General features: G+C 33.7%; 1 protein-coding gene across 4 annotated transcripts in view; it reads right to left on the bottom strand.

Annotated features, from left to right (window-relative positions):
• LOC108912632 (chromodomain-helicase-DNA-binding protein 7) overlaps positions 1-26,992 on the bottom strand; it is a 102,486-nt gene that overhangs the window by 58,483 nt on the left and 17,011 nt on the right. For all 4 annotated transcript variants that reach the window (XM_018717930.1, XM_018717928.1, XM_018717926.1 and 1 more), the window contains exons 2-3: positions 6,815-14,249; positions 3,051-3,358 (exon numbers count right to left, since the gene is read on the bottom strand). In XM_018717930.1, coding sequence (XP_018573446.1) covers positions 3,051-3,358; positions 6,815-14,197 — 7,691 coding nt within the window. In that variant the 5' untranslated portion in view covers positions 14,198-14,249. The remainder of the gene's footprint in view (positions 1-3,050; positions 3,359-6,814; positions 14,250-26,992) is intronic.

Below are 26,992 nucleotides of genomic sequence, written 5' to 3' on the forward strand. Positions count from 1 at the left end.
CACATTATTGATGTAGAACAATTATGATATGATGATTTGTTTATGGCTTTTGCGATGGTAATGCTGCGCGGCAGAACGCGAGTACGGCAGAAGGTTTCCAAACAGAAGGCTGACATCAAGGAGGACATTCCTCACTGTATTCCGCAATTTAGCTGCAACCGTCACTTTTCGAAGGGATCATAAGATGGAAACTTAATTTTGATAACAGACAACAAGCTATTTTAAAAACTGTTTAAAAAACTTTTTTATTTCAAATAGAAGGTTGTGAATAAAATGACATTTTATTCTTCACTTGTGTCACTGTACTTCGTTAAAAACCTCCAAGAATAATTAATTATTGAATAAATGCTAACTTTACAGCAAAAATATATCTAACAACAATTATCGACAAGTAATTCAAGATTTAAGGTAAAAGAAAAACTATGATCCCGCTACTGTGCTAGTTCTACAGTTAGTAAATGAATATCCAACCATGTCACTGAGGAGACACTCAGAATACTTAGGAATTGTGAAAAAGACCCACATACAAAAAATTTTCAAACAAAATAAGATTCTGGCTTACAAACTAATTCACAACCACACTTTAGAGGAAAGCGATGGAGCGAAACGTCTTGATTTTTGTCTGTCGATCGGAGATATGGAACGAAATTTCCATTAACAGATTATGTTTTCGGACGAATCCACATTTTTTACAAGTGGCATTGTTGCTTCAAAACATTTGGAATCCTCATTTTAAAAATAAATGTTTGATGTGCGGTATCCTTTTATGGAATAATAGGACCATACTTCTTTGACGATACATGCAATGGAAACAGCTACCTGATTATGCTCCAAACGTTTTTTACTACGAATCGGACAATTTACCAATGGCCTACCGAAATTGTTTTTATTTTCAGCACGACGGTTGTCCGGCGCATTCTGCTGTAACTATTAGGACCTGGCTATAGAACACATTTTCCAATCGCTGGATTGGCCGGCATGCTCCATATTAATGGCCCCCGCGATGTCCAGACTTAACAGTCATGGACTTTTACTTGTGGGGCCGACTCAAACAGATTGTGTATAGCAGACCTTTGGACAATAACATCGAGCAGCTAAAACAACGAATTAAAGATGCTGTACAGTCCATATCTTTAGAAGGGATTTTACGCAGCTACAATGAAATACTTGCACGCTTTCAAATTTGTGTGAAAGTTGACGGAGGAGTGTTTGAATAATGCTTTATTATACATATATTTTTTTCCAAAATTATGTTCTGTAAAAAATTAAACCAATTTTATGTGCGAATTATTTTATTTAAGAACTCAAGTAACTTTTTTGCACGACTTTTGGAAAATATCACTTTTTAGAAATATTAAAAATAAAGGTAGTTTACTCTCGCGACAAATTCAGATTTTTTTATTTTCTACATGAAATGTCAAGTTTCACCATGGCAACCTCATTTTAAATTCAAGCAGAACTTTTTATCAAGTGTGCCTTTTTCCGTAAAATGTAAAATAAAAAAGTTTTTCCTCTTTCTTATTCACCCTAACCACGGACATAAATATTTATAAATAATCAAAGTAGGCCAATTTTTCCACAAATTGGAATTCTGTTGTATCTTTTAATATGGAACAACTTTTCCCAGTGACACTTTTCAGAAATATTAAAACTCATGACATTTTGAGATTTTTTTATTTTCTGGACACCCCGTACATGAAATGTTAAGTTTCACCATGGCAACCTCATTTTAAATTCAAGCAAAAATTTTTATCAAGTGTGCCTTTTTCCGTAAAATGTAAAATAGAAAAGTTTTTCCTCTTATTAACCCTATCCGCAGACATACTGTATACATACATTTGAAATAAAAAAGTTGATTTCTGCGTTCACTATTTCCAGAAGTAAATGATCATTTAAATGCAGATCTGTATAGAACTTTCTTGAAAAATAACCTTTTTGATTTCACTGATGACATAGGGCTTAAATATTATGGTGCACCAGCTAAATGATCATTTCTCTAATAAATGGATAGGTCAACAAGGTCCAATAGCATGGCCACCGCGTACCCCAGATCTAAATCCTTTGGACTTTTATTTATGAGAACATATGAAGCAGCTTGTCTACCATATTGAAATCACTACCCGTCAATAGTTATTTGAAAGAATTCAGGATGCAACTAACTAGATAAAAATGATCCAAATCTCATCCGTTGAATAACAGTCTTTAATTCGCCGATGTAAGGCTTGCATTCGAGCCGAGGGTGAACATTTTGAACTATTTTTATAGTCTAAGTTTTTTAATTTGGTTAATAAAGGTTAACTAATGTTTAAACTTTAAACACAAATAATAATTATTTTTATAGCAATTATTTTTAGGATACCTACTTTGAAATATGAAATTATATTTTTTAAAATGCTTGTAACTTCTAAACAAAAATGAATCGGACCTATGTTCATATAAGAAAAAATATTTAAAATTAACCCAGCTGTCTGTCTGTCAAAGTTTGTCATAGAGCTTGTAGAACAGCCTGTATAAATACCGGAACAAAACTAGCTCCGAGGGCTCCACCTACAATTTGCCCCTCGCATGAGATTTAGTCTGGCCAAATGAAATAAACTGAACTATCGGCGATTTAATTTATTTCAGTTTTACATATTTCACATATTGTTTTTTCTTCTCCCCAATTGTATTAGCAATTTCTCTTCATTTATCTTTTTTGCTTTTTTTTTAATTAAAGTCTAGGATTCCATAAAACTTAATGCACGCCACAACGAACCTCCTTCGAAAATGTCACAAGTGATATTGTGAATATCCTTTGAGCTCATCACAACTGACCAGAAATGAATTGTAGTAAACTAGCAGTGAGCATGAATTGAACAAGTTGCTACGGTCATACACATAAAAAAAAAAACTAGGCTGCAGGTTTAACTTGTGCTCGTCCAGTAAAATGTATATGCATCTTGATTAATTACTATAAAAGTAAAAAAGAGGGCTGGAGTTAAATTTGTTTTTGAGCTTCTAAGTCCTTTCCCTTTAGGGATTTTAGCAATTCTGAACAGAAATTTACTTACTTATTAGCATGACGTCCTAGATGTTTTTTGTAGTTATTTTCCAAAAATATATCGCCATCATATTTCTCACTTTTACTCCAGTGATTTGGATCAGTTAGGGCTGGATGTCTATTATCTTTCCCCAATATTCCTCCTTTACCATCTTTTTTATTTTTGTTTTTGTTCCTTATTCCTCTCGGAACTGGATCTTTTAAGCCATGATGATTGCGTGAAATTTTTTGTTCTCCATTTTCTGATGGTGCAATCAAGTCCCATATAAAACTACGAATTTTTTCATCTCCTCTGTAGAATCTCAGGCAGTAGAGCAGCTATAATAGAAAATGTATTTTTATAATTAGGAAAAATTTTAATTACAAAAACGTTTTAAAGGGCGAATACTGTTCAATGGCAGTTTTCTATTTACTTACCACTTCGTTATAAAATAATTTTTTTAAAATATTTTGGGTTTTTAATTTTATAAGTTATATTATGTAGAAAATAAGTCCTCATGTTCTTCACGTCATTTATTCTCTTTTTCTTGTTTGTGTTCAACGAAAATTTCCACATATAAATTATCAAGCATTTTAACTAAGTAATATGTAAACAAAATATTGTGCTTCAATTAGCAGGCCTACTTTATTGTAAAATTTGTCTTAACAGTGCAATTCACAAATGAACCGACACAAGGCTACTTGTAGGGGACCTTAAAAATGGTGCTTTATCACAACCTACCTTTATAAGTTACTTATTTCATTTAGCCGCTACATGACAAAGTTGTTAAAAAATGTTTAACTATTTCTAAATAACTCCAAAATGCTTAGTCCGATTTAATTTTAATTAGGTATGCTAGAATGTGTGTATAGATGTCACTTTTTCACATAGTAACTAAAGTAATTGCATTTACAGAAATGGGAAGAATACTCCGACTCCTAAGTAAATATGCTTATATATATTTTTTTGTTTTTCAACATTAGGTCTTACTTTAATATAAGCCAGGGATCTTGTACAAGTTTTTTATTTCGTAAATTTTTTGGTGTACCTAACGGTTTTTGTGTAATTAAGTAATATATTATTAGTTATCACCAACATATGTTTTCGATACAAATAAAAATAAAACAAAGTTGAGAAATTCGTAAATGCATGCTCTTTCATGAAAATTATTGGAGATGTTTACCATTTTCAAACATTCATTCATTCGTTCTTTCATTATTTTCATTAATATAAAATTATTTTTCCGATTTCTGTAAATGCGATTATAACATAAACTCAATTATCCGGACTAGATGAAGTCAACGATTTTCCGGATAATCAAAAATTTGGATAATTCAAGATGCATATAACAATGATATAATACGTATTTGGAGTATCTTATCTCATTTAAAACCCTTTTTGTTGTTCAAAGGTACAGAAATACTATTTAAAATAAATATTGTTTGTTTTATGTAATATTCAATATTCTAGAATACAATTAACACGTTGACTGCGATATCGGTCCCCAGGGACCGATATCGCAATTAGCCTTGGCGCGGACATAATTTTTTACATCCTTGGTAACGGTGCGGAATGTGTAACTTTGTTAATATTAAAGTTAGAAATGCGAATCAAGTAGCTAAAAACTTGTTATAAGTTGCAGTTTTTGAATATCATAATAAAATAATATCGGTCTCGGACGACCTATACCGCATCAGAATAATCACTCATTGCGCTCGTGCTGTATAGGTCCCAGAAGACCTATATCCTCTCCCTACACCCTTCTCCTAATCATAGAAGAACACATGTTTTTTCCCGCCTATTTTTATTAGTCTCACAAAACAACGTGTGGCAACAAGTCGTCTGTTAATTACGTTCCGAAAATGTATTCCTCCCGTGTGATGAAAATGATGGAAATGACAAAAAATACAAATATCATACTGTATCACTTCGGGGATTTAAATGATATAGAAAAGTTATGTTTGAATTTTTATTTGGAACATGCATTGTAAACGCGTGGATTGTCTATAATCAAATTTCGAACAAAAAAATTTCAACCAGGCATGTGTCTTCCGTGTTTTAATAAACTGCATACTTAATTTTGTTAATTTTATTACTTACTTTTATTTTTTAAAACAACTTTTGTAACAGTTTTTAGTATTATAATAAAACACAAGAAATTTTGCCATTTTTCAATAAATAATACCTATAAACAAAGTTACACAAATTTTATTTTCAGTTAAAATTTATTATGTTATTTGGTGCGGTGTAGGTCGCCCGAGACCGATACGAAGCAAAATTTAGTTTCATGTTGGATGTATTTACACATCCCTGTAACAATTTTTAAGTGTTAGTTCTAAACAAATAAATTAGATGGCGTCAAATGGCATTTTGTATATCGGTCTCCGGCGACCGGTACCGCACCATATTAAAGTTATGTTATCGGTCTCCGGGGACCTATACAGTATTAATTACCAATATACCATTTTTGAGTACCGCAGTCAACGTGTTAATATACTTCTTAAAAATATGCTTAAGTTAAATGATTTACACACTAGTAAATTAGTAAGTTAGACAGGACCTTATCATCAATGGTGTAGTTAGAATAATAGTTTTGAATTGAACAATCACAAAATCGATAATTTGTAAATCTGTTTCTGAACACAGATTTGAAAGTTGATCAATTTTCTATAAAATTAGTATCTACATGTGGATTCTTATAATTGAGTTTATTCTGCAATGATCCATGTATGCCTAGCTAAAGTCTTTTGAAAATGATTCAGTGGATTACAAAATGTGTAGGATTGTCACACATGGACAATTTTGTAATTGATTGATTCATTCATGTAGTTAGAACTAACTGGTTCATGTGTATGTACTTCTTTGATCAAGATATCATCTGCCTATTCTCCAATTGCTCTCAGAAATTGAGATCCGAGCAATACAGATCATTGTGGTCCAGGTAGGTGAGTTTATACTGCACTTCGGTTACTGTTAGTAAGTAACTTCTACATACAAATACTAGCATATTAAATTTCATTTAAATCAGACAAAGCATTTCAGAGTTATTTGGATAAAACTAATATTTTAGTCTCTTATATGCTATTGCCCTGGGTCGGTTCATTTATGAATCAATATGTATATACTGTTGCATACTATATTTTCTTCCACTACAAATATAACATTAAAAATATATTACTGCTGTCACAGAAGTAGAAAAATTATTATAAATTTATTTTCCCCAATACACCTCACAAGGAGAAGGCAAGGTAATTGGATTTTTGTAATTTTTTAATGGTACATAGTTTGGACCTTGAATAAGAATTTTCCGATGTAGGTCGACGCAACGTTTATAAATTACAGAGATAATCGATTTTGAAGTTTTACCTGCTAGCTAAATCCAATCGACATGATACATTTTTCAACAGGGAGCGTGGCCTAGTTGGTAGCGTTTGAGTCTAACAGTCACGAGATTGCTGGTTCGAGTCTTGTCGCGGGACACTTTTTTCCCCTCCAATATGGACTATGTTTTTTTTATTCTTTTTCTCATCTCGAAAATTATGAACAAAAAGGTAAAACTTCAAAATCGATTATCTCGGTAATTTATGAAAGTTGCGTCGAACTACTTCGGAAAATATGAAAAATTACAAAAATCCAATTACCTTGCCTTCTCCTCGTCAGCCTCACATATCTGAATTATAATTTTCTACTCATTTTGGATGTACTTTTAATGTCATTTAAATTCTCCTTAAGTTTACTTAATCAAAATAATACAGAATAATTTAACAAAACTTAGACATTAGATGAATACTTACGATAACACGAGCACAGTCTTCGACATCTTGATCTCTCCAGCCTTTTCGCAGTTGAGAATGATGTAATATTTCTTGCCATCTGCCCCAACCAAAGGTAAGTAAACCTCTTTCTACCATGAAACATTCTCTTCTAGCCCAACTGCCATAAACAATTTCACCTCTTTCACCTTCTCTTGGAAAGTATTCATCTCTATATTTTTTCTTCTTCAATTTATTCCTACGGTTTCGTATTCCCAAACCTAGACCTTCATTTTCAGGATCCGAATCTGAAGAACTTTCTAATTCAGACATGTCGATAGCACTTTCATCATGGCCATATCGTTTAATTTGAGTTCTTCTTCTAGGTTCTGATATGACCAAGTCTTCACTTTCATCCTTTTCTGTAGTATCAATTTCTGCTTTTTTCGCCCATTTATTCCAAAAATCTGGATCATCAATTGCTATATCGGATCTGTTAGCACTTGAAGCAAAACTTGCTTTAGAAAAGGTGGATCCCTTCTCAGATTCCATTGTTATGACTTGCGTTCTTCTAGCTAAAATAACATCAATATCTTCTTCACAAAATTTATCTCCATCATCTTCATCCAATAAAGCTCCATATGCACCTTTTTTTAATAAATCTTCAATTTCTTTTTTGCTTAATTGTTTAGTCCCAGTCTCTTTACCACCTTGTGATGTATTCATACTTTGTAATATTGCTTTATCCAATCCAAGTTTTAAAGAAGCTTTATCAAACATTTCCCTTTCATAAGTGTTTCTACATAACAATCTATAGATTTTGACCATCTTTTGTTGGCCAATACGGTGGCATCTAGCTTGAGCTTGTAAATCATTCTGTGGATTCCAATCACTGTCATATATTATAACAGTGTCTGCAGCAGTTAAATTAATACCTAAACCACCAGCTTTAGTGCACAAAAGGAAAACGAACCTATCAGAGTCAGGTCTAGAAAATCTATCTATAGCAGCTTGTCTTAAGTTTCCTCTAATTCTGCCATCGATTCTCTCATAAGGATATTTTCTGTACATAAGATAATCTTCAAGAATATCTAAACATTTAACCATTTGACTGAAAATTAAAACTCTGTGTCCATTGGCTTTCAGTTTAGGTAATAGTTTATCTATCAAAACCATTTTTCCACTGGAATTGATAAGCGACTTGTAATAAGAATCTGGATCTTCTCCATGCTGGTTTTTAAAATCATATTGTATTTGTTCTTCTGCTCCATTCAGTAAGTAAGGATGAATACAACATTTCCTCAATTCCATCATAGTGTTCATCAAATTAGGTATGTTTGCGTGAGTGGTGCCTTTTGACAGAAATGAAAAATTTCTTTCTAGTATGCCTCTATAATATTTCTTTTGAATATTTGTTAATTCCACCTCAACCACTGTCTCTTCCTTTGGTGCCAATGATTTTTCTACATCTTCTTTTAATCTCCTTAACATCATAGGTTTCAACAGACACTGCAACTTTTGCACCTCTTGTTCAGATTTTAAAGCTCCGAACTCTTGGATAAAAGCCTCAGAACTTGGAAACTGATTTGGTTCAAGAAAATTTAACAAAGAGAATAGTTCATTCACATTATTCTGTAATGGAGTACCAGATAACAAAACTCTATGTTCTAAATTTAATTGTCTCAGACCTTCCAATAACTTACAATTCCTATTTTTCAATCTATGTGCCTCATCAATAACACATACTCTCCAGTTGAAACTTTTCAAATCTGCAAAATCTGTTACTATTATTTCAAATGTAGTTATGAGAATATTAAATTTTGTTATATCTTTAATAAATTGTCCTTTCTCGTTTTTATAATACATTTCATATTCTTGGATCATATTTCGACTAGCTGCTGAGCCATGATACACAATGACATTCATTTCTGTCCAACTTTCTATTTCCCTTTGCCAATTTGGTATGGTAGAAAGTGGTGCTATAACTAAAAATGGACCTCTAATACCATATTCCCATACTGCATTAAGAAAGGTTAAACTTTGAATCGTTTTTCCTAGACCCATTTCATCGGCTAAAATACAATTTCTGCCATTGTACCACGAAAACAAAAGCCAATTCAATCCTTCTAGTTGATATTCTCTAAGGCTATTACCACCTTTAAAGATAGGTGATATTTCCAACTTGGTCCAAGATTCCGGGCTAGGCCTTCTCTTAGATTTCCATTTATCCTTTGGAGGTACTTTACTAAATCTTCCAAACTGTTGTATTTTTAAAGGGTCGACATCTTCTTCCAATTCCCAAGTGCAGTCTTCATATTGTAATGCACGCCATTTAACTAAATAATGTTTTACAGTTTCGCCAGTGGTAGGATCTGTGTGTTCTGATAAATCTAAAACTCTATCAATCTCCGTATAATCAGGATTAAATGGTTCATCTTCTAAATTTTCAAAGATATTCATTTGTTGAGCTTGTTTCTGCTTAAATCTCTTTATTTTATTACCTATTCTTTTGTCACCTTTATAAAGCTCTTCTTCAGTCTTCCATTCACAATGTAAATATGAGAAATTGCGATATTTAACATAATATTCTTCCATTTCCACCATTTCTGACAGATTTTCATCATCTTCACCTTTAGATTTATCAGAATCTCGATTTTCAACAGTAACTATGTTTGCTCCTAAATTCACACTATCAACATCTTCAAATTGTTTGTCCTCACCAATTTTGTCTTCAAGTGTTAGTTTGACTTCTGTGTCTTGTTTTATTTCTTTAGGTGGAATAGATTTCTTTGGTCTTTTTACTATTCTTGAGCACAGAACATGCTGCACAACCATAGAATCTTCTTCCGTTGTATTGACATAAACATAATTCATCTGACTTTTACTATCCACAGAATTTTCTTCTACCACAGGAGGAGTATCTGAAGTAGTTGGGAATGGTGGAGTGAGAGGAACAGTTGGTTTTTTACTCTTAGTTGGTGTAACAGGTGCGTCATCATCAGAAAACCTAAGCATAACGTCATCAATGTACTTTTTCCTTTGAGTGTTTCTTGCTGACCTTCTTTTTGTTGATGCACTTTCTGAATCTTCTGGTGGCGAAGGAGGTGGAGTAGAAACTAAATCTTCTCCCTCGCCATCTGATTCAGGCATCATTCCTTTGCGTTTACGATTTGAAGAGCTGCTCTTTCTACTTTTTGCTTTTGTCGATACTACTTTTTTAGGAGGTGGCCGTGGCTTTTTTATCCTTTTAGGAAGCTCTGTTATTTCTGGACTAGGTTGATCTTCAAAATTATATTCATCTTTTTTGGATTCCTCGGTGGATTCAGGAATTGCAACTTCTTCGGAAGGCGTCTGTGAATCAGCCTGTATCTCTTCTAGTTTTTCCTCCATTATATCCAAATTTTCTGGCTGTGTCTCTACATTTATTTCAATGTCTTTTACTATATCAACAGCCTCTGCTTCAGCAATTTCAAGTTGTTCTGTAGCAGATATGGAAATATCAGCACCTTCTACAAATTTATTACAAGAATCATCAGTAGCACTCTCTTCAGACAATTCACCAGATTTTTTCTTTCTTACATATTTACGTTTGACTTTTGGCTCTTTAGGTTCTCTTTTCTTTCTTTCCTTTGGTAATTTAGGTTCTTTAGGTGACTTCGGAGCTTTTAATTCTTTTATAAGTTTCGGTTCTTTTGGTTTTTTAGGTTCACGAGGTTTTCTACCTTTTTTCTTTTCTGGTTCTCCAGTAATTGGATCTATTCCGAGTTCAGTAAAATCAGAACTTTCATTAGAAGGAATGCTTAGTCCAGCCCCAGGAGTTACAAAATCTTCAGAAACTGGCAACTGCTGAGGAACTGCCATGTTCATAGGCATTGTAGGTGCCATTTGTATAGGAGATGCACCTTTTTCTCCCTTCTTAGCTCTTGGTTTCCTGGCTTTAGGTGCACCTTTTCCCCTTCCTCTACCAGTTGTACTAGTAACCTGAGGGCTATCTATCATTGGAGAAGTAAATATTGGACTCTGAAGAACACACTGCGGTCCTCCATTGCATTGCTCATTTGCCTCATGTTGACTTAAAATATTTAACCTTTCCTGTAGATGGGAAATTTTTTCTTGATGTTCAGGAGCTGGTGGCATACAGTATAACTCTTGAATTTGTTGCTGTAAAGCAGCTCTCTCCTGATGATGACTGATAGGAGGTTGATAGGTTTGCATTTCCTGACCCGATATCATACCATGTCCTGTCATATTTGACATCATTCCAGGATGAGTACCCATTCCCATTGGTATACCCGGGTGTCCCATTGGCGGCAATCCATGAGGAGGTAACACCCTTGTTGTACTTAACGGCATACCATTAGGTCCAATAAGTTGTGTATTCTGATCAAATATATTACCGGACTGAGTACTAGGGGGTACTGCAGGAACGGCATTGTGTGGCGTCATATTTGTATTAGAAACGGGAGGAATTTGACCATGAGTGATAGGTATATGTTGACTCATTGGTAGAGTATGTCCAGTAACATTTTGATTTTGAATGTTAGGTATAACTGTTGAGCCTAACATATTTTGTGAATTTTGCTGACTTACAATATTAGTCAAATTTGATTGAACACTAACATTAGGTGACTGTATATTCTGTAAAGTATTTTGACTAGGAATATTGGATAAATCGTTTGACCCAGAAATATTAGGCAAACTGTTCTGACCAGATATACTAGATAAATTATTGGAAAGAGGTATGTTTGACATATTACTCTGACTGGGTATGTTACCCAAGTTACTTTGTACATTTGATGAATTATTTGCACCTTGAATATTTGAATTTTGAGAAGCTGTACTAGTTACACTATTTGGTGAATTTAACACATTACTCTGTGATGACATGTTGGCAACTGGAATGTTTGCACTCTTAATAGTACCAAGAGGTGGAGGAGTTAGGTTTGTTTGTTGTATACATTGAATATTTGGCTGATTCTGCATATTATTAAGGTGTTGAGAGATGTTAGGGAGCATTTGAGATGTTGAAATCACATTATGTCCCATTGGTACTGGTGATGACTGACTGCTGTTTTGACTTTGTATCACCGAGTGAGATTGTGTAGGAGACGGTGGAGTAATGTTAGTAGAAATGTTTTGACTCATATTGTAAGAAAGGAGCTGATTTTCTCTAATATTGTTTGCCACAGAAGATGATAAAGGTGTTGATGTTTGTGAAGTTGGAGACTGTAATCTTGGTGACTGAATTGAAGTTAGTTCAGATTTAGTAGATTCTGCTAATGATTCTTGAGATACTGAATTATCTTGACTAAATACAGATGCATTTGATTGAACTATATCATCCATCTTACTAGTTTTTGGTGTATCCGGTTGACTTGGGTAACCAGACATACTTGATACACAATTAAAATCTGTAAAATTATTCGTTGTGCTACTCTGACTGGGAGTTTGTTGCTGGGATGTTGAACTAGTGTTACTCAGTTCATCAATCTGTTTGACAGAATCACTATTTGAAGGAAGACTTGTGTCTTGAGTATTTGTAATATTATCATCAGTAGTAGATGTTGGAGTAGGAGTAGGTGGATGAGATGAAACAGGAGGAGTTGATGTTGGGACATTCAACTCAATATTAGTAGTACTACTGGGCATTTTATCTGGTATACTTGTAGTCGGTGACTGTACAGAAACAAAATCACTTTGACTGCTCACTGGCATGTTGTGAGGAGTATTAGTTTCTCTTTCTCTAGCTGGAACATCACATAGTGTGGTGGTTTTATTAATGTCAGTTCTTACATCGTCATTTCCAAAACCAACTGCTATATTAGGTGCCGAAGAGAGAGACGTATTTGATAATGAATTTGGAGGAAGTGTCTGTGATGGAGGAATAGCTTGGCTTGTTGGTATGGAATTCTGTTCCATCACTGCTATCGGTCCATTTATATTAGAAATATGTGAAGATCTATTAGGTTGCAGAGGTGGCCATTGTGGTTCTGACATTACATTTCTCATACTCATGGCTGGTGAGAGAGGATTCTGTGGACCAGCTGGAGGACCTAATGAATTTCTCGACTGATAAGGAGGATATTCAGAAGAGCTAGTGCTTGATGGTGGCATCACCATCTGCTCCAATGCTTGCAAAGTACTTTGTTGTGAATATGGTGGCATAGGTACAGGAGAAGCAGCTGTTACTTTCGGAGTCAAACTCGTTGCTGGTCTAGGACTCAGTGTGGCTTGTTGCATTGATGGCGGATGAGGCGACATGTTAGGCTTTGCTGGTGACATTACAGGTCTAGGTGACATCTGTGGTGCAGGAGGCCTAGGTGACATTTGCGGTCTCGGCGACATTTGTGGAGATAACTGAGGAAATGGGGCACGGTATTGTGGACTTGCATTTCCAATAGGCCCTGTTGGATGCTTAGATGAAAACTGTTGTTGAGTAGGTGGAACATCCATAGGCCTTTGCATAGGTTGAATGGTTTGATGACTTTGGTTATAGGCAATAGTACTGGGGTGACCCATTGGACTTGGAGTAGGTGGTTGAGATGAAGAGTGGGGTTGGCTAGATGTATGTCCTACGGAATGTGGTGTCTGTCCCATATGACCAGAGGTAGGACCTCCATGAGGTGGTGGATGAGTTAAGGATTGACCATGACTCATCTGCGTATATTGTTGTGTTTGTGAAACACCAGTCATATCCATTTGATGATGAGTCTGTGGATACTGATGATGATGGGGCAATCTTTGATGTATATATCCTGCATAACTCTGGCCAGCTGCTGAAGTAGGATATCCTGAAGTTGCTTGTGGATAATGAGGTGCATGTCTCTGTTGAATTTGATAACTAGATTGATGTGGCTGCTGCATCATTGGATGTTGAGCTGCAGAAAATTGCTTTTGCTCTTGTTGATGGGGGTATGCAGCCATTGGTTGTTGTCGGTATTGACTCATTTGACTGTATCTGTGCATGCTAGGATATCCAGCAGCAGCAGCAGCAGCTGTATGCTGACTCCAGCTTGCAGCTGCTGCTTGCATATTACTTGATTCTCCCAACCCACCAACCTGAACGTCAGGCATTGAATACATGTTATCGGTTTGATATGGATACTGTCCAGAAGCAGCTGGTGCGGGAGGTCTAACCATTTGCCTTTGATGGGTATATGCTGAACCAGGTGGGCCCATGGGTCTATCGGTACCATAGCCTTGAGCATACATACTTTGTGCATTCGGATCCATGTGATTAAAGTCGGTACCACCAAAAGTGGCCAATTTTTGCAGAGGCGTCTCTTGCGAGTAGGTGGGTTGTGAATAGGCCGATGTTGCATTTCGTGTGCCCGTCACCGCAGGGTCAAAATTAGCACTACCCAGTTCAGGCAAACCTTCCAACATACTACTTCCATCTTCCCCGAACAAGTCGTATGAGTCCATCGCTTTAGGCGGCACATATCGCTTCTTTATTGTTCATCTCACTACAGCATCTCTGAAAATATGTAATTTTTTAAAATTATACATCTTTCACTATTGCCTTTCGTACTTTTAGTTTATTTAAAAATATTAAAGTAATTTAAATTCTATTTTTTTTTCTAAATTCTCATCAAAAGAAGCCACATACATAATCTGATAGCAAATATCCAGGTAGGTATACTAAAGAATAATTCCATCTGCAAGCAGATCATTAATTTAAAATAAAAAATAATATTTCCAAAATTTTTTAAGGTAGCTACAAACGACACTGGGGATTATTGCTAGAATGGAACAAATTGAATTTAATGGTGTTTTGTAAGACAACCGACGTTTAACCTTTAGCGTTACAAAACGCTTTCATTAAATTCAACATAGATCTGCCAGTGACAGCCGGCATTCATCACTACCTTAAAAACCAAATATTTTGATAATTTATTAATGATTAGATTCTCTAAGGAGTTATTTTATATATATCGAGAATAGAAATGTGCCTTCCACGATGCTTAAATAAAAACAAATAAACTTCGAGATTAGGTTATGTTAGGTTTTTCTGTATAAAAAACGTAGGGAAAACCTAAATCATAAAAGTTATTCCACTAGTTATCTCTGGCCTACATCACATGAAAAACGCAAATTTGGAGAGTCTTGAAACAAAGTGAATTTGAATGTCTCTAGATTCTTGTGAGAATAGATGGTGTCCTAAAATCAGTCTTTTCTTTGAAAAGAGTCCGCAATACATGGCGATATTATTGTATAACAAGTTACCGAATAGAATAAAATTGATATATAATCGAAAAATTTATAAGCGGGATGTTGAAATTTTGTAATGGTACACTGCTTCTATTCTGTACTGTACATGAATTATTTATCTGGTATATTGATTTAGTTTCATATTTTCTACTTTATCTACATCTTATTTGTATTTTATTGTCAGTCTTCTGTATGTATGTTATATTTTTATATGTAAGTCTTTAGGCACATTTATATTTGTTAATTCCCATGTCATCATTGCAATGAACTTATGGACAATAAAATTATTATTATTATTATTATTATTATTATTATTATTATTATTAGACCTAGGCCCGGTACTTTGAGTCTCGGTTAAGGTTTGATTAAGTAATCAGGCGAATAGACTGTGATTATAATTTATAAAGAAATCAGAATATGTATGTATTTATAAAGAAATCAGAATATGTACAGTCTTAGTTAATCAAGCCTTAACCGAAACTCAAAGTACCGGGCTCTAGAGTTCTGACCGCAAGGATTTTAAACCATTTTTAACTTCCAGTTATACCAGAAATTTGTCAACTTCTTTATTTTAAATGGAGCAGTCTGCACATAATTGTGTTTTTGAAAAGAGCATCAAATTTTCAATGAAAAACGTGGATCAAGTTCTGTATCTAGATATAGCATGAAGTGTTTGCAATTAAAGTAAGCATCATGATAAATATTATTTTATTTATATCTAAATTTGCTGTAAAGCCATGAAATGAGTGAACAACAAAATACATAAAAAGAAACCAAAACTAAACAGAAAATATGTACAATATCATGAACACAAAATATATATGTGCAAAAAGTACAACACATATTTTAGTACATGTTGAGTAGATGTTTCTTATTATATTTAGCACATAGGTCGCATTTCTAAAGAAAAAAAAAAAAAAAAGAATGTGTTAATACAGCTACTGCGTATGAGCAGTGTGTCTGCTGATGGCGTCTGAAAATGAAACCTACAGCATGTGTTGAACAGAGTGCCACGACAAATACCGGCGGTGTATATCAACAAAATATGTACTCAAAAAATAAATAAACAAATTTGAAAGCCTCACTAATATGACAAATTTACAGGTTTTTTATTAAAATACTTCAAAAGTTAGGTACTAAAAGTTAATTTGGCAAGACGAACCAAATGACACTCAACCTGTTATTATTAAGGCTGCAACTTTTTGGGATATTTTATATTTCTTTAATTTTTAATAACATTTTACAATGTACATAATAAACGTAATAACAATAAAATATTGACAATATGTTTCAAATATTTGATGAATATAGCAAATATGAAGTTATTGAAATATCATGTACCCAGATTGAATTCTCGCCATGCCATAACATTTAAATGTCCCACCGCTTACACTAACATATTACTTAAGGAGGTTCAATACCGAAAAAAAAATGGTAAGAAAGTTTTCGAAGCAATTAAAATCTATTAATAAATATGCAAACTGTCTCGTGTAAAAATATCAGATCGATTGCCAATGTAGTTTTTTTTGAAAAATGATATTAAAAATTATGCTCTTATACATAGGCTCTTATGGGAGTTGGGGCAAAAACTTTAAACAAACGTGAATATTGCTCTTAAAAATGGTTAGGATCGGGAAAATAAAATTGTAATTAAAGAATTAAATATTACTAAACATTTTAAAACAATAAAAATATGCACTTACAATGTAATTATTGAGATAATGGAATGAATGGAAATATGGCAACACTGTACGCTGTATTTAACGCTTCGACTGACGCGCTGTATTTGAATAGCTCGATAAGAGACTATAAAATTATTCCAGTCGAAAACATATGTAGTAATAATTAATATTAAATAAATTTTTCGTGATCTAATGCAATATAATAGCAGTTTGAAACAAAAATTGAAAGGCTCTCTTTGCAAAACGAACAGTATAGATGTTCTGTCATAATCTTCAATTTGACAAGGCGACGTCTCACTATCATACAGTGAACTTCTTGATAGTTATCATATGGATTCTCGGTTTGCACATTTTACTTTTTTCTCATCAATCCACATTCTGTTTCATACGCATTTTATATTACTTTTCAGTCATTACTTTTCCTTTGTACCTTGGATGTTCATTCATGTTTACGGAATAAGCGCAAAGTTGACAGTAATGACAGTTGACCCAACTTTTACCACTACGCCATAACAATGTTGCCAGATTTCATCCATAATTTTACAAGCTCTTAATGAATAAATAGACACTTTTATTCAAATAAAAAGTTAATTGCCGTGCATTAAACACGAAAAATATATGCAAGCTAATATGTATTGTATAAATTTCATTAGTATAATATTATATTTAGTTCACTCAAATTAATTTATGTAAGGTTGGTACTACAACAAAACTACCGTGTATAAGCATAGGCTTCCCTCCCACACTGCCTGCCCCGCAAGAGATGTATCGAACATCCTTAAATCGCCGATATATTTGATGATATCTAATTTTAATAATATTGTAGATTATCAAGTTTGTTAAATGTTGCTAAACAATATTTTGTTGTTACAGAAGTTTAGTTTTGTTCGACAGTCACAATTTGAAATGTTCCTTATACTTCATGTGATGTTGATTGCCCATTGAAATATATTTATCTATGTGATACCTTTTATTCCATTTAAATACATATTGTAAAAATTATCTCTAGTACATAACATTTTATTGTTTATTTACTTTTAAATTATTGTCCTGTAAATGGTTTCTGTTGGGCAATGTAATAAAAAAAAGTAATCATACATTGTAAAGAGTATCCCAAAATATTTTAATTAAAAAGTTGGCAAAATTTTTACATGTTTTTAAAAGGTAGACAATGCCATTAAATATGAGAGGATATCGGACAAACGTCGTCTGCGATTCATTTGGCATACTCGATTTCTTTTAAGAAAATTCTGTATCACGCTTTCGCATACCTGCTGCTGAATTTCATTGATAACTCTCGGAATTTCAGCATTTAATTCGGAAATGGTATTCATTTGAGCAGAATAAACTTTGATCTTTACAAATCTTCACAGAAAAAAGTCGCATGGTGTGAAACCGCATGATCTTGATGGCCAAGTCACTTCACTGTTACGTGAGATGTGTTGTTCATTAAATTTCTGTCGTAACAGACAGTTTCACGTGCTGTATAACAGATGGCACCATCCTGCTGGAACCACATGTCATACAAATCCATGCCATCCAAATGAGGCCACAAAAGGCCACAGTTGCCACTGTGAATAAAGATTATTGAAAATCTAAAGATCGATACCAAGTTTCATTTAGATCTTATCCATTTTAAAGTGCAAAAATGTGTTTTTGATATTGCACCTATATCATATTAACTTTTTTAATAAGCGGTTTCAAGACCATGTTCACAGTGAATTTTTACATTATATTTTAGAAATACCTGTACTGTGATCATGTGTGGTAGAAGGAATGAATTCAAAACTAGACAAGTAGAGAACGTATTTTATTAGTATTCTATTTCAAGTGCTGTTGTGCAACTTTTATTAAGCAACTGATGGTCTAAATGCTTGTTTTTCGAAAAAATTAACCATAAATGTAAGCCGACCCTGTGCATCTTGCGCACGTGCATTGTGTGTTGCAGTATTAGTCGCGACGTTGGCCGAGAAGTATATTTAATAGTACCGTGCGGCGTGTACTACGGGAACAATTATTACACCTCTTTTATGAACAAAGGGTTCAGGCATTAAATAACAATTTTTGCCAGTGGTTTTGCATCAAATAGCAAGAGATCCGAATTTTACAGGCAAGGTGGTTTTTACGAATGAATGTTGGTTTACTGGAGACGGCATACTAAATTTTCACAACATTCACTATTTGTGTAATGCAAATCCTCACACTGTACAGAGATTTCGGTCCCAGCAACGATTTTCAGTGAATGTGTGGTGTGGTGTTTTTGGTGACAGTATTTTGACCGTAGTTTGGAAGCATATTTATTAGCACATGGAAACAACTTTTGAACAATTTTTATTGAGCATATCGTCTATTGGTAACTAATTCGTTTCTTTATTTAATTTTTGTCTTACTTTTAAACAAGATTTGAATAAATTTCAGCACTTTCTAACACAAAATTTAAACCGACAAAGCGGGTACAACTGACTGTCGCACCAGAGTTGGCTTAAAATTTGTTTAAACCTTTATGTGAATTTTTTTTTTTTCAATTTAAAATGCAATGTTTTAGACCCTAAGTTGCTTATCTATCCCCTTTTCAAGGAACAAACTTATTTTGGAAACACCCTGAATACATACATTTGGAATTAGTAGTAATAAATGGGGCTGCTTCACCGAACCCGCCATCCCATCTCTAATGAATGCAGGATTTTGGTCTTTGGCAGGTCCGTCACCTCATCCTCTTGCAGCTCTTCAGTACCAACGACTTCATGTCTTAACCTCCCGAAGGTGGATGGGGTATCCTCCCCTTCTCCACATATCGGTCATAAAGATTAATGAGTCCTTAATTCCTATTAAACTTAAATGACTCCTAGGTCTGCAATGACCTTTCACCATTTGGTTCAAGGCTCTTTGACTAAGGCTCAGCAGCCATCTCGTCTTAGGTTTGTTAGGTCCATATACAGGGTGGTCCATAAGTAATGGTCCACAGAGACATACTAGATTTTTTACTTCAAAATATTACGATTGGAGCCAACATGCCTTAATAAAATGTTGATAACAAAAAAGATACAGGGTGTCAAAGTTGGAAATTAAAAATTGAATTTTCGTAATAATTATAATATTTTTGAGTATATGAACGTGAAAATTTAGGGGTAGATGTTTCTGTATACGAGAAATCATAATTTGTTATCTATATCGATGTATCTTCTAGAGGGCGCCACATACGCCGTGTTTATGACGTAAATACGAGCATAATTTTTTTATCCACAACGTTAACGCTTCTTTTTTTAAAAATCTTAAACCTACATTATTTTCGTGAAAAAATGGTATACTTGTCATTAGCTCTAGAAATTGTCCGTTTTCAAGAAAAACGCATTTCAACAATCTGCTGCATGTTTCATTACAGGAAATTTTATCGTAGTGTGCGACAATGCCAAGACAGTTTTGACAATTAGAAAAAATCATTGTGACAGTTAGCAATTATTTCAAATTGTATTTATTAATTTTTGGTAAAAATCAATTAAGTATTTAAAAGAAAATAACGAATTATGCCGAGACATAATAATTTCTCGAATTTGGAAATGAGAGATATGACGGTTGTTTATTGTCAACAAAATTTCAATGGACGTGCTGCGCAACGTGAATATTGCCGAAGATTTCCAAACAGATTGCAACCTGGTAAACGACTGTTTCAAAATCTATTCAGAAACTTAGGCGAAAGTGGTTCATTTCGTCCTAAACGTGATAATTTAGGTCGACCAAAAATGATTACGCCTGACCAGGAAGACGAAATACTAATTCGCATTGCAGATGATCCACAAACTAGTTCAAGACGATTAGCTGCAGCCACGGGAATTAATAAAACATCAATTTTAAAGACATTACATGAAGAAAAATATCATCCATATCATTTTACACCAGTTCAAAATTTATTACCTGTCGATCTTCCTTCAAGATATCAATTTGCAAGTGATATTCGGAACAAGCAGAATACTGACTATACATTTGTCAACAGAATATTGTTTACAGATGAAGCGACATTTACTCGCCGAGGTATTTTCAATTTAAGAAATAAGCATTGTTGGGAAGTTCAAAATCCTCATGTAACTCGAGAACGGCACTTTCAACATGAATTTAAGATTAATGTTTGGTGTGGGATCATTGGAAACCATTTTCTAGGTCCATATGAGTTGCCAGGAAATTTAAATGGTACAAGTTATTTAAATTTTTTAGAAAATAGCTTTGTTGATCTATTGGATGCGTTACCACTGAATTTGAGGCAAAATATGTGGTTCATGCAAGATGGCGCTCCGCCACATTTTACTCATCAAGTAAGAACATATCTAAACCAACACTTTCCTGAACGTTGGATTGGCCGTGGTAGTATATTTCCTTGGCCGCCACGTAGTCCAGACTTCAACCCTTTAGATTTTGGTGTATGGGGCACAATGAAGGAAATTGTTTATAAAAACACTATAAATACTCGCGTCCAACTTTGGCAAGAAATTAGTAATGCCTCAACTTTTTTTGATCCAATGGTATTATTTAATATTAGACGATCTTTCATAAATCGTATGGACAAGTGCATCGAGGTGAATGGTGGACATATTGAAAATTTACTTTGAAACATTTCCTATTTTTCCTTAGGTACATATTCAGTTTTTTACTTGTTAAACGCTTGATAAAATCATAGTTTTGTTTAATTAAATTTCTCCTTTAACTGGTTTTGTAAATAAAATTTATCAACTTGATAATTTGTATTTTATGTGTACATAGGGATAATGTTTAATTGTCAAAATTAATGTTTTCATTAGCTCACACGACGATAAAATTTCCTGTAATGAAACATGCAGCAGATTGTTGAAATGCGTTTATCTTAAAAACGGACAATTTCTAGAGCTAATGACAAGTATACCATTTTTTCACGAAAATAATGTAGGTTTAAGATTTATAAAAAAAAGAAGCTTAACATTGTGGATAAAAAAATTATACTCGTATTTACGTCACAAACACGGCGTATGTGGCGCCCTCTAGAAGATACATCGAAATAGATAACAAATTATGATTTCTCGTATACAAAAACATCCTACCCCTAAATTTTCACGTTCATACAATTAAAAATATTATAATTATTACGAAAATTCTATTTTTAATTTCCAACTTTGACACCCTGTATCTTTTTTGTTATCAACATTTTATTAAGGCATATTGGCTCCAATCGTAATATTTTGAAGTAAAAAATCTAGTATGTCTCTATGGACCATTACTTACGGACCACCCTGTATAAAGCTATGGGCTTGTCTACATCCTCTGTTCATCCTCTAGTTTTAACCTAATGTTTGATAGGCCCCATTAATGCTGCCTCGTGTGATTGCGAGGATTGGTTCAGGTCCCTGGCCGAGCCCCCAGGATCTAAAACGAGCCCCATTGCTTCTGTAATACCTAAGCAGGCAAGTTTTTTGATTCTCAATAACTTCCTAGTTACCGTCACCCGGTCCACATTCGGCCACCAGACCAAAGTCCTATACTGCAGTCTCGGTCTGACCACTGCCACGTATAGACCGTGAGCTAACGCACGTCTGGCATTTTGAGGTCTGAAAAGGTAAATTAGTTAATGAAAATAAGGGTGGTTTTAAGGTAAGACGGAAAAGAAAATTAATTCCTTTTGCATAAAATAATTAGTTTTTCACTCATAAAGTGTCTGGCAGTTGATGTAAAAATAGTTTAATAAGTACCTAACAATTTTCAAGTGCCAGACGGTTTTAAGTAGCTGAAAGGTTGGTTCATAGGAGTGAACTTGCAAGAAGAAAAAAAATTCATCATTTACTTTTTGTCTGGCAATCGAAACAATCAAAATTTTTGTTATGAAAATGATAAAAATAAATTGCCAAACGTTTTCCAATGTTCGGAGCTGAGTTTCTCTGTGGCAAATTATGTGAAAATTTTTAACATTTTTTAGTGATCACTATTTGTCTGGTATCTCGGGTACTTAAAATTAATACCCATATTTCTTGTCACAAAAAATTTGCCAGACAAATTGGAAAATGGAAAAATTATGCCAGACGAAAGAAAATTCGTAAAAAATATATTAAAATTTCAATAATTTATTTTTGTTTGGCATTTTGCATTTCAATTAGAAATGCGCGTATAAACACAACATACAAATGCCAGACAAGTTGAGCTGTTCAAAAATGTATAAATGAATTAAAAAGTTACAAAAAAATTAACGAAAACTGGTTTTCTTTTTTTTTCTAATTTAAACGATTTATTTTTGTCTGGCATTTTGCATTTCTACTGAAAATACATATTTATACTACAGGTTAAAACACCAGACAAGTTGGGTTGTTCGAAAATTTAAAAAAAATTAAATTAAATAGTAAAAAAATTAATGAAAACTTCAGTCTTTTTTTTTGTCTGGCAATTCGTTTTTTAATAAAAAATACACTTACAAACTCAAATTAAACATGCAAGACAAGTTGGACTGTTCAAAAATATATAAATAAAGTTGTAAAAAAATACAATTTCTCATTTTTTTTTTACTTTTTCCCTTTATATTATAAGCTGTAATTACTCAGGAAACATACTCAAGATACTATTTCCGACGTAAGTTAAATGAGCAAGAAGAAGTAGATGATAATGTCGACGATTCAGACGTTGACAGTGACGGTGACGATGACAGTGACAGTGACCTTAATTACTGATAACGATAAAATAGCGGTTCTAGTTCAATTTATTTTGAAAAACATATACTTTCTACGATTACTTTTTATAATAAATAAATAATAATACAAACAAATGTATTCATATTGCAATTATTAACTGCATCCTCTACATTAATTCTATATTTATTTATACACTTGCAAAGAATCCAACTACTCTGACAATTTTAATTTGAGTTTGTAAGTGTATTTTCAATTACTTGTAACAGCTTGTACTAAACACTTTTTATTTATTTGAAGTTCATGTTTTGAATAACATTTTCCCGCAATTTTATTTCTTAATTCAAATATGATTTAAAATGTGAATTTTTTAAATTCACGGAGCTTTTCCCTATTTTCCAGCTTTTCTTGGCTAGGTAAGTCACTTCCGTTGACAGCATCAGATTCAGTAGAAAATTTTACGTCGAAAATAGTATCTTGAGTATGTTTCCCGAGTAATTACACCTTAAAGGGAAAAAGTCGAAAAAAAATGAGAATTTGTATTTTTTTACAACTTTATTTATTTATATATTTTCGAACAGCCCAACTTGTCTGGCATTTTTTATATGAGATTGTAAATGTATTTTTTATTAAAAAACGAATTACCAGACAAAAAAAAGACACTGAAGTTTTCATTAATTTTTTTACATTTAATGTTTTTTTTTTAATTTTCGAACAACCCAACTTATCCGGCGTTTAAACCTGAAGTATAAATATATATTTTCAATAGAAATGCAAAATGCCAGACAAAAATAAATCGTTTAAATTAGGAAAAAAAAAAGAAAGCCAAGTTTTCGTTTATTTTTCTTGTAACTTTTTAATTCATTTATACATTTTTGAACAGCTCAACTTGTTTGGCATTTGTATGTTGTTTATACGCGCACTTCTAATTGAAATGCAAAATGCCAACAAAAATATATTGAAATTTTTATAAATTTTTTCCCGCATTTTTTATTTATTTATAAATTTTCGAACCGGCCAATTTGTCTGGCATTGAAAAATGAATAACATTTTTTAATCCCGCAAACACAATGGCCCTCTTTTTTTGTACATTAAGATCACTGAAAAATGTTAAAAATTTTCACATAATTTTCCGCAGATACTCGACTTCAAACGTTGGAAACCATCTGGCAATTTATTTTTATCATTTTCATAACAAAAATTTTCATTGTTTCGATTGCCAGATAAAAAGTAAACAATATTTTTTTTTTTCTTCTTGCAGGTTCACCCCTATGAACCACCCTTTCGGCTATTTAAAACCGTCTGGCATTTGAAAATTGTTAAGTACTTATTAATATCTATTTTTGCATCAACTGCCAGACACTTTAAGATGAGTGAAAAACTAATTATTTTATGTAAAAGGAAATTAATTTTCCAAATTTTCGAACACGAGTCAGCCCTTAAAACCACCCTTATTTTCATTAACTAACTTACCTTTTTCAGACCTCAAAATGCCAGACATTTTTCGATGACGCCACACCCATGTGCACTGCTCACGGTCTAATACACCCAGTAAAGCACCCTCAGATTGAGTCCCCAATTCTTGCCTAGAATCACTAGAGGGTTGCCACTGATTTACGGGTAATCCTTTCAACCTGTGGTCCCCAAGATAATTTGCTATCCAGAATTACATCCAAGTATTTGACGGCCCCTACCAAAGTTAAGGACTCCCCATATATAGCTGAGGCCCTGAATTTGCCTATCTTCCTTCTCCTTGCGAATAGGAATATCTCAGTCTTCTTTCTATTGACTGAGAGCCGCATCTCTCCCCACACCACGTCACTATAATCCTATAGGCTCCCTGCATTCTGTCGCATATCACGTTAAGAAACCGTCATGCAACTAGAACCATGCAATCATCGGCATAGGCATGGGCATCTCTATATCCCTCCAGGGTTAGGCACTCTAGGACATCCATCACTAGGTACCATAGAAGCGGCGAGAGGCAGCTGCCTTGAGGGCATTCACCTCTCACCCCTAGGTCCTTGCAACAGTTCCCCATGGTTCCACTAACCTTTCTTTCCTTCAATGCCGATATCACCCATTTGACCACAGTACGCCCCGATGTATCCTGATCTTGGATTGAGTTGCATATAGTCTTAGTTTTTGCCTTGTCGAAGGTACCTTCTATATCAAATATGGCCAATGCAACCTCTTTGTACTGAAGGGCCTTGTCTACCTTGTGTATGATACTATGTGAAGCAGTCTCTGTGGACCTGCCCCACCTATATGTGTACTGGTTCCTGCGGTTTGAGTATCTACTAAACGCCCCATCCACCAAATACCTGTCCACAATCCTTTCCATCATTTGAAATTACTTGTAAAGTTTTTTATTATTGGCTTTGTAAATAAAATGAAAAGGGTTGTTTTATCAAAAAAGGATAATGTGGTCAAGATTAATCTGTACAAATGATTTTCTTAAATACTTACAGTACTGTTAGAAAGATTGGAAGCAGTGGGTATATTTAATTCATTCCGGAACTATTTTAAAGTAGAACGGCAATTTATGAAAATACTTTACTGAATATGTAAAAATAATATTTAAACTACAAAATAAAAACAAATAATTTATTAAACAAGACATTGATTTATAATTTATTTTCATCGCCTTCAGCTCTAATAACAACCTAACAGATTCTGGGCATTCTCTGGAGCAATTTTTTCAATCACGATCTTACATAACAAAATAATATTCAACTGTTTCTAACTAAGTTCACAAACACTACTTACTACGCACAATGAATAATTATTATCAGGAATAGAATTTGACTCTTGTGGAGTGTACTTAATAAAATGTTTATGTTAGAATCATAAAATTCAATCAGGAGACTTTATGTGTTTCTTTTCGAGACTAGGCCCTTTCAGTAGGTTAAACTATAAAGAAATAATATAACATGAATTTGAGTTTGTACAAGTACTTAAACACCCTGTATATATGTTAGTTCTTATGCTTCCGCAGGTGTTGTGTGTGATTGTAGAATTTCTTCGGGTTCCTTTCCGTGTTGAATCTGCATGGCCTTCAAAAGAACCATTTGTTTGACGACATTTCGGTAAAATCTCATTTACCATCTTCAGGTCTTCTTACTTCTGCTTATGTATGTACATATCGTTGTTGATCACGCAAAGAGGTGCATCAAAGCTCTATTTGACTAAATTCTCTGGAAACCAATACAATATGAAGAAAAGCGACCTTTTTGTGTATGTAAACTGGATATTGTGGTACTAATTATGTATCAATATAGGAGAGTATACAGGGATGGCCAAAAGTACGGAATAAAATTCATATCTTTTGAATGAGTTAATTTTTTTTTTAAAACGCCGAAACACGTTAACTGATTTTGATTTTTTCCCATCTTTCGGTTATATAATAATTAATTTTTCTTCAACCCCCTAACCCCCAGCTACCCCTACTTTTTTTTCAAATGGAAACATAAGGCATGAGGGGGCTCGTTGAAAAGCTTATAGAAAACCGAATCCAGCCATACCAAATAAACAAGTTTTATTTTTTCAATAGCAAGGTTTTTAGGGTTGTATAAAACACCTACTTAACAAGTGAAATAAAATTTAATTATCTTCAGTGTTATCCTCCATGAATTTGCACAGAATAAAATAAAGAATTTGAAACTGTACCTATCGCTGCTAACGCAAAAAAG

The sequence above is a fragment of the Anoplophora glabripennis genome, unplaced genomic scaffold (genome assembly GCF_000390285.2).
Source record: "Anoplophora glabripennis isolate ALB-LARVAE unplaced genomic scaffold, Agla_2.0 scaffold815, whole genome shotgun sequence".
Lineage (NCBI taxonomy): Eukaryota > Metazoa > Arthropoda > Insecta > Coleoptera > Cerambycidae > Anoplophora > Anoplophora glabripennis.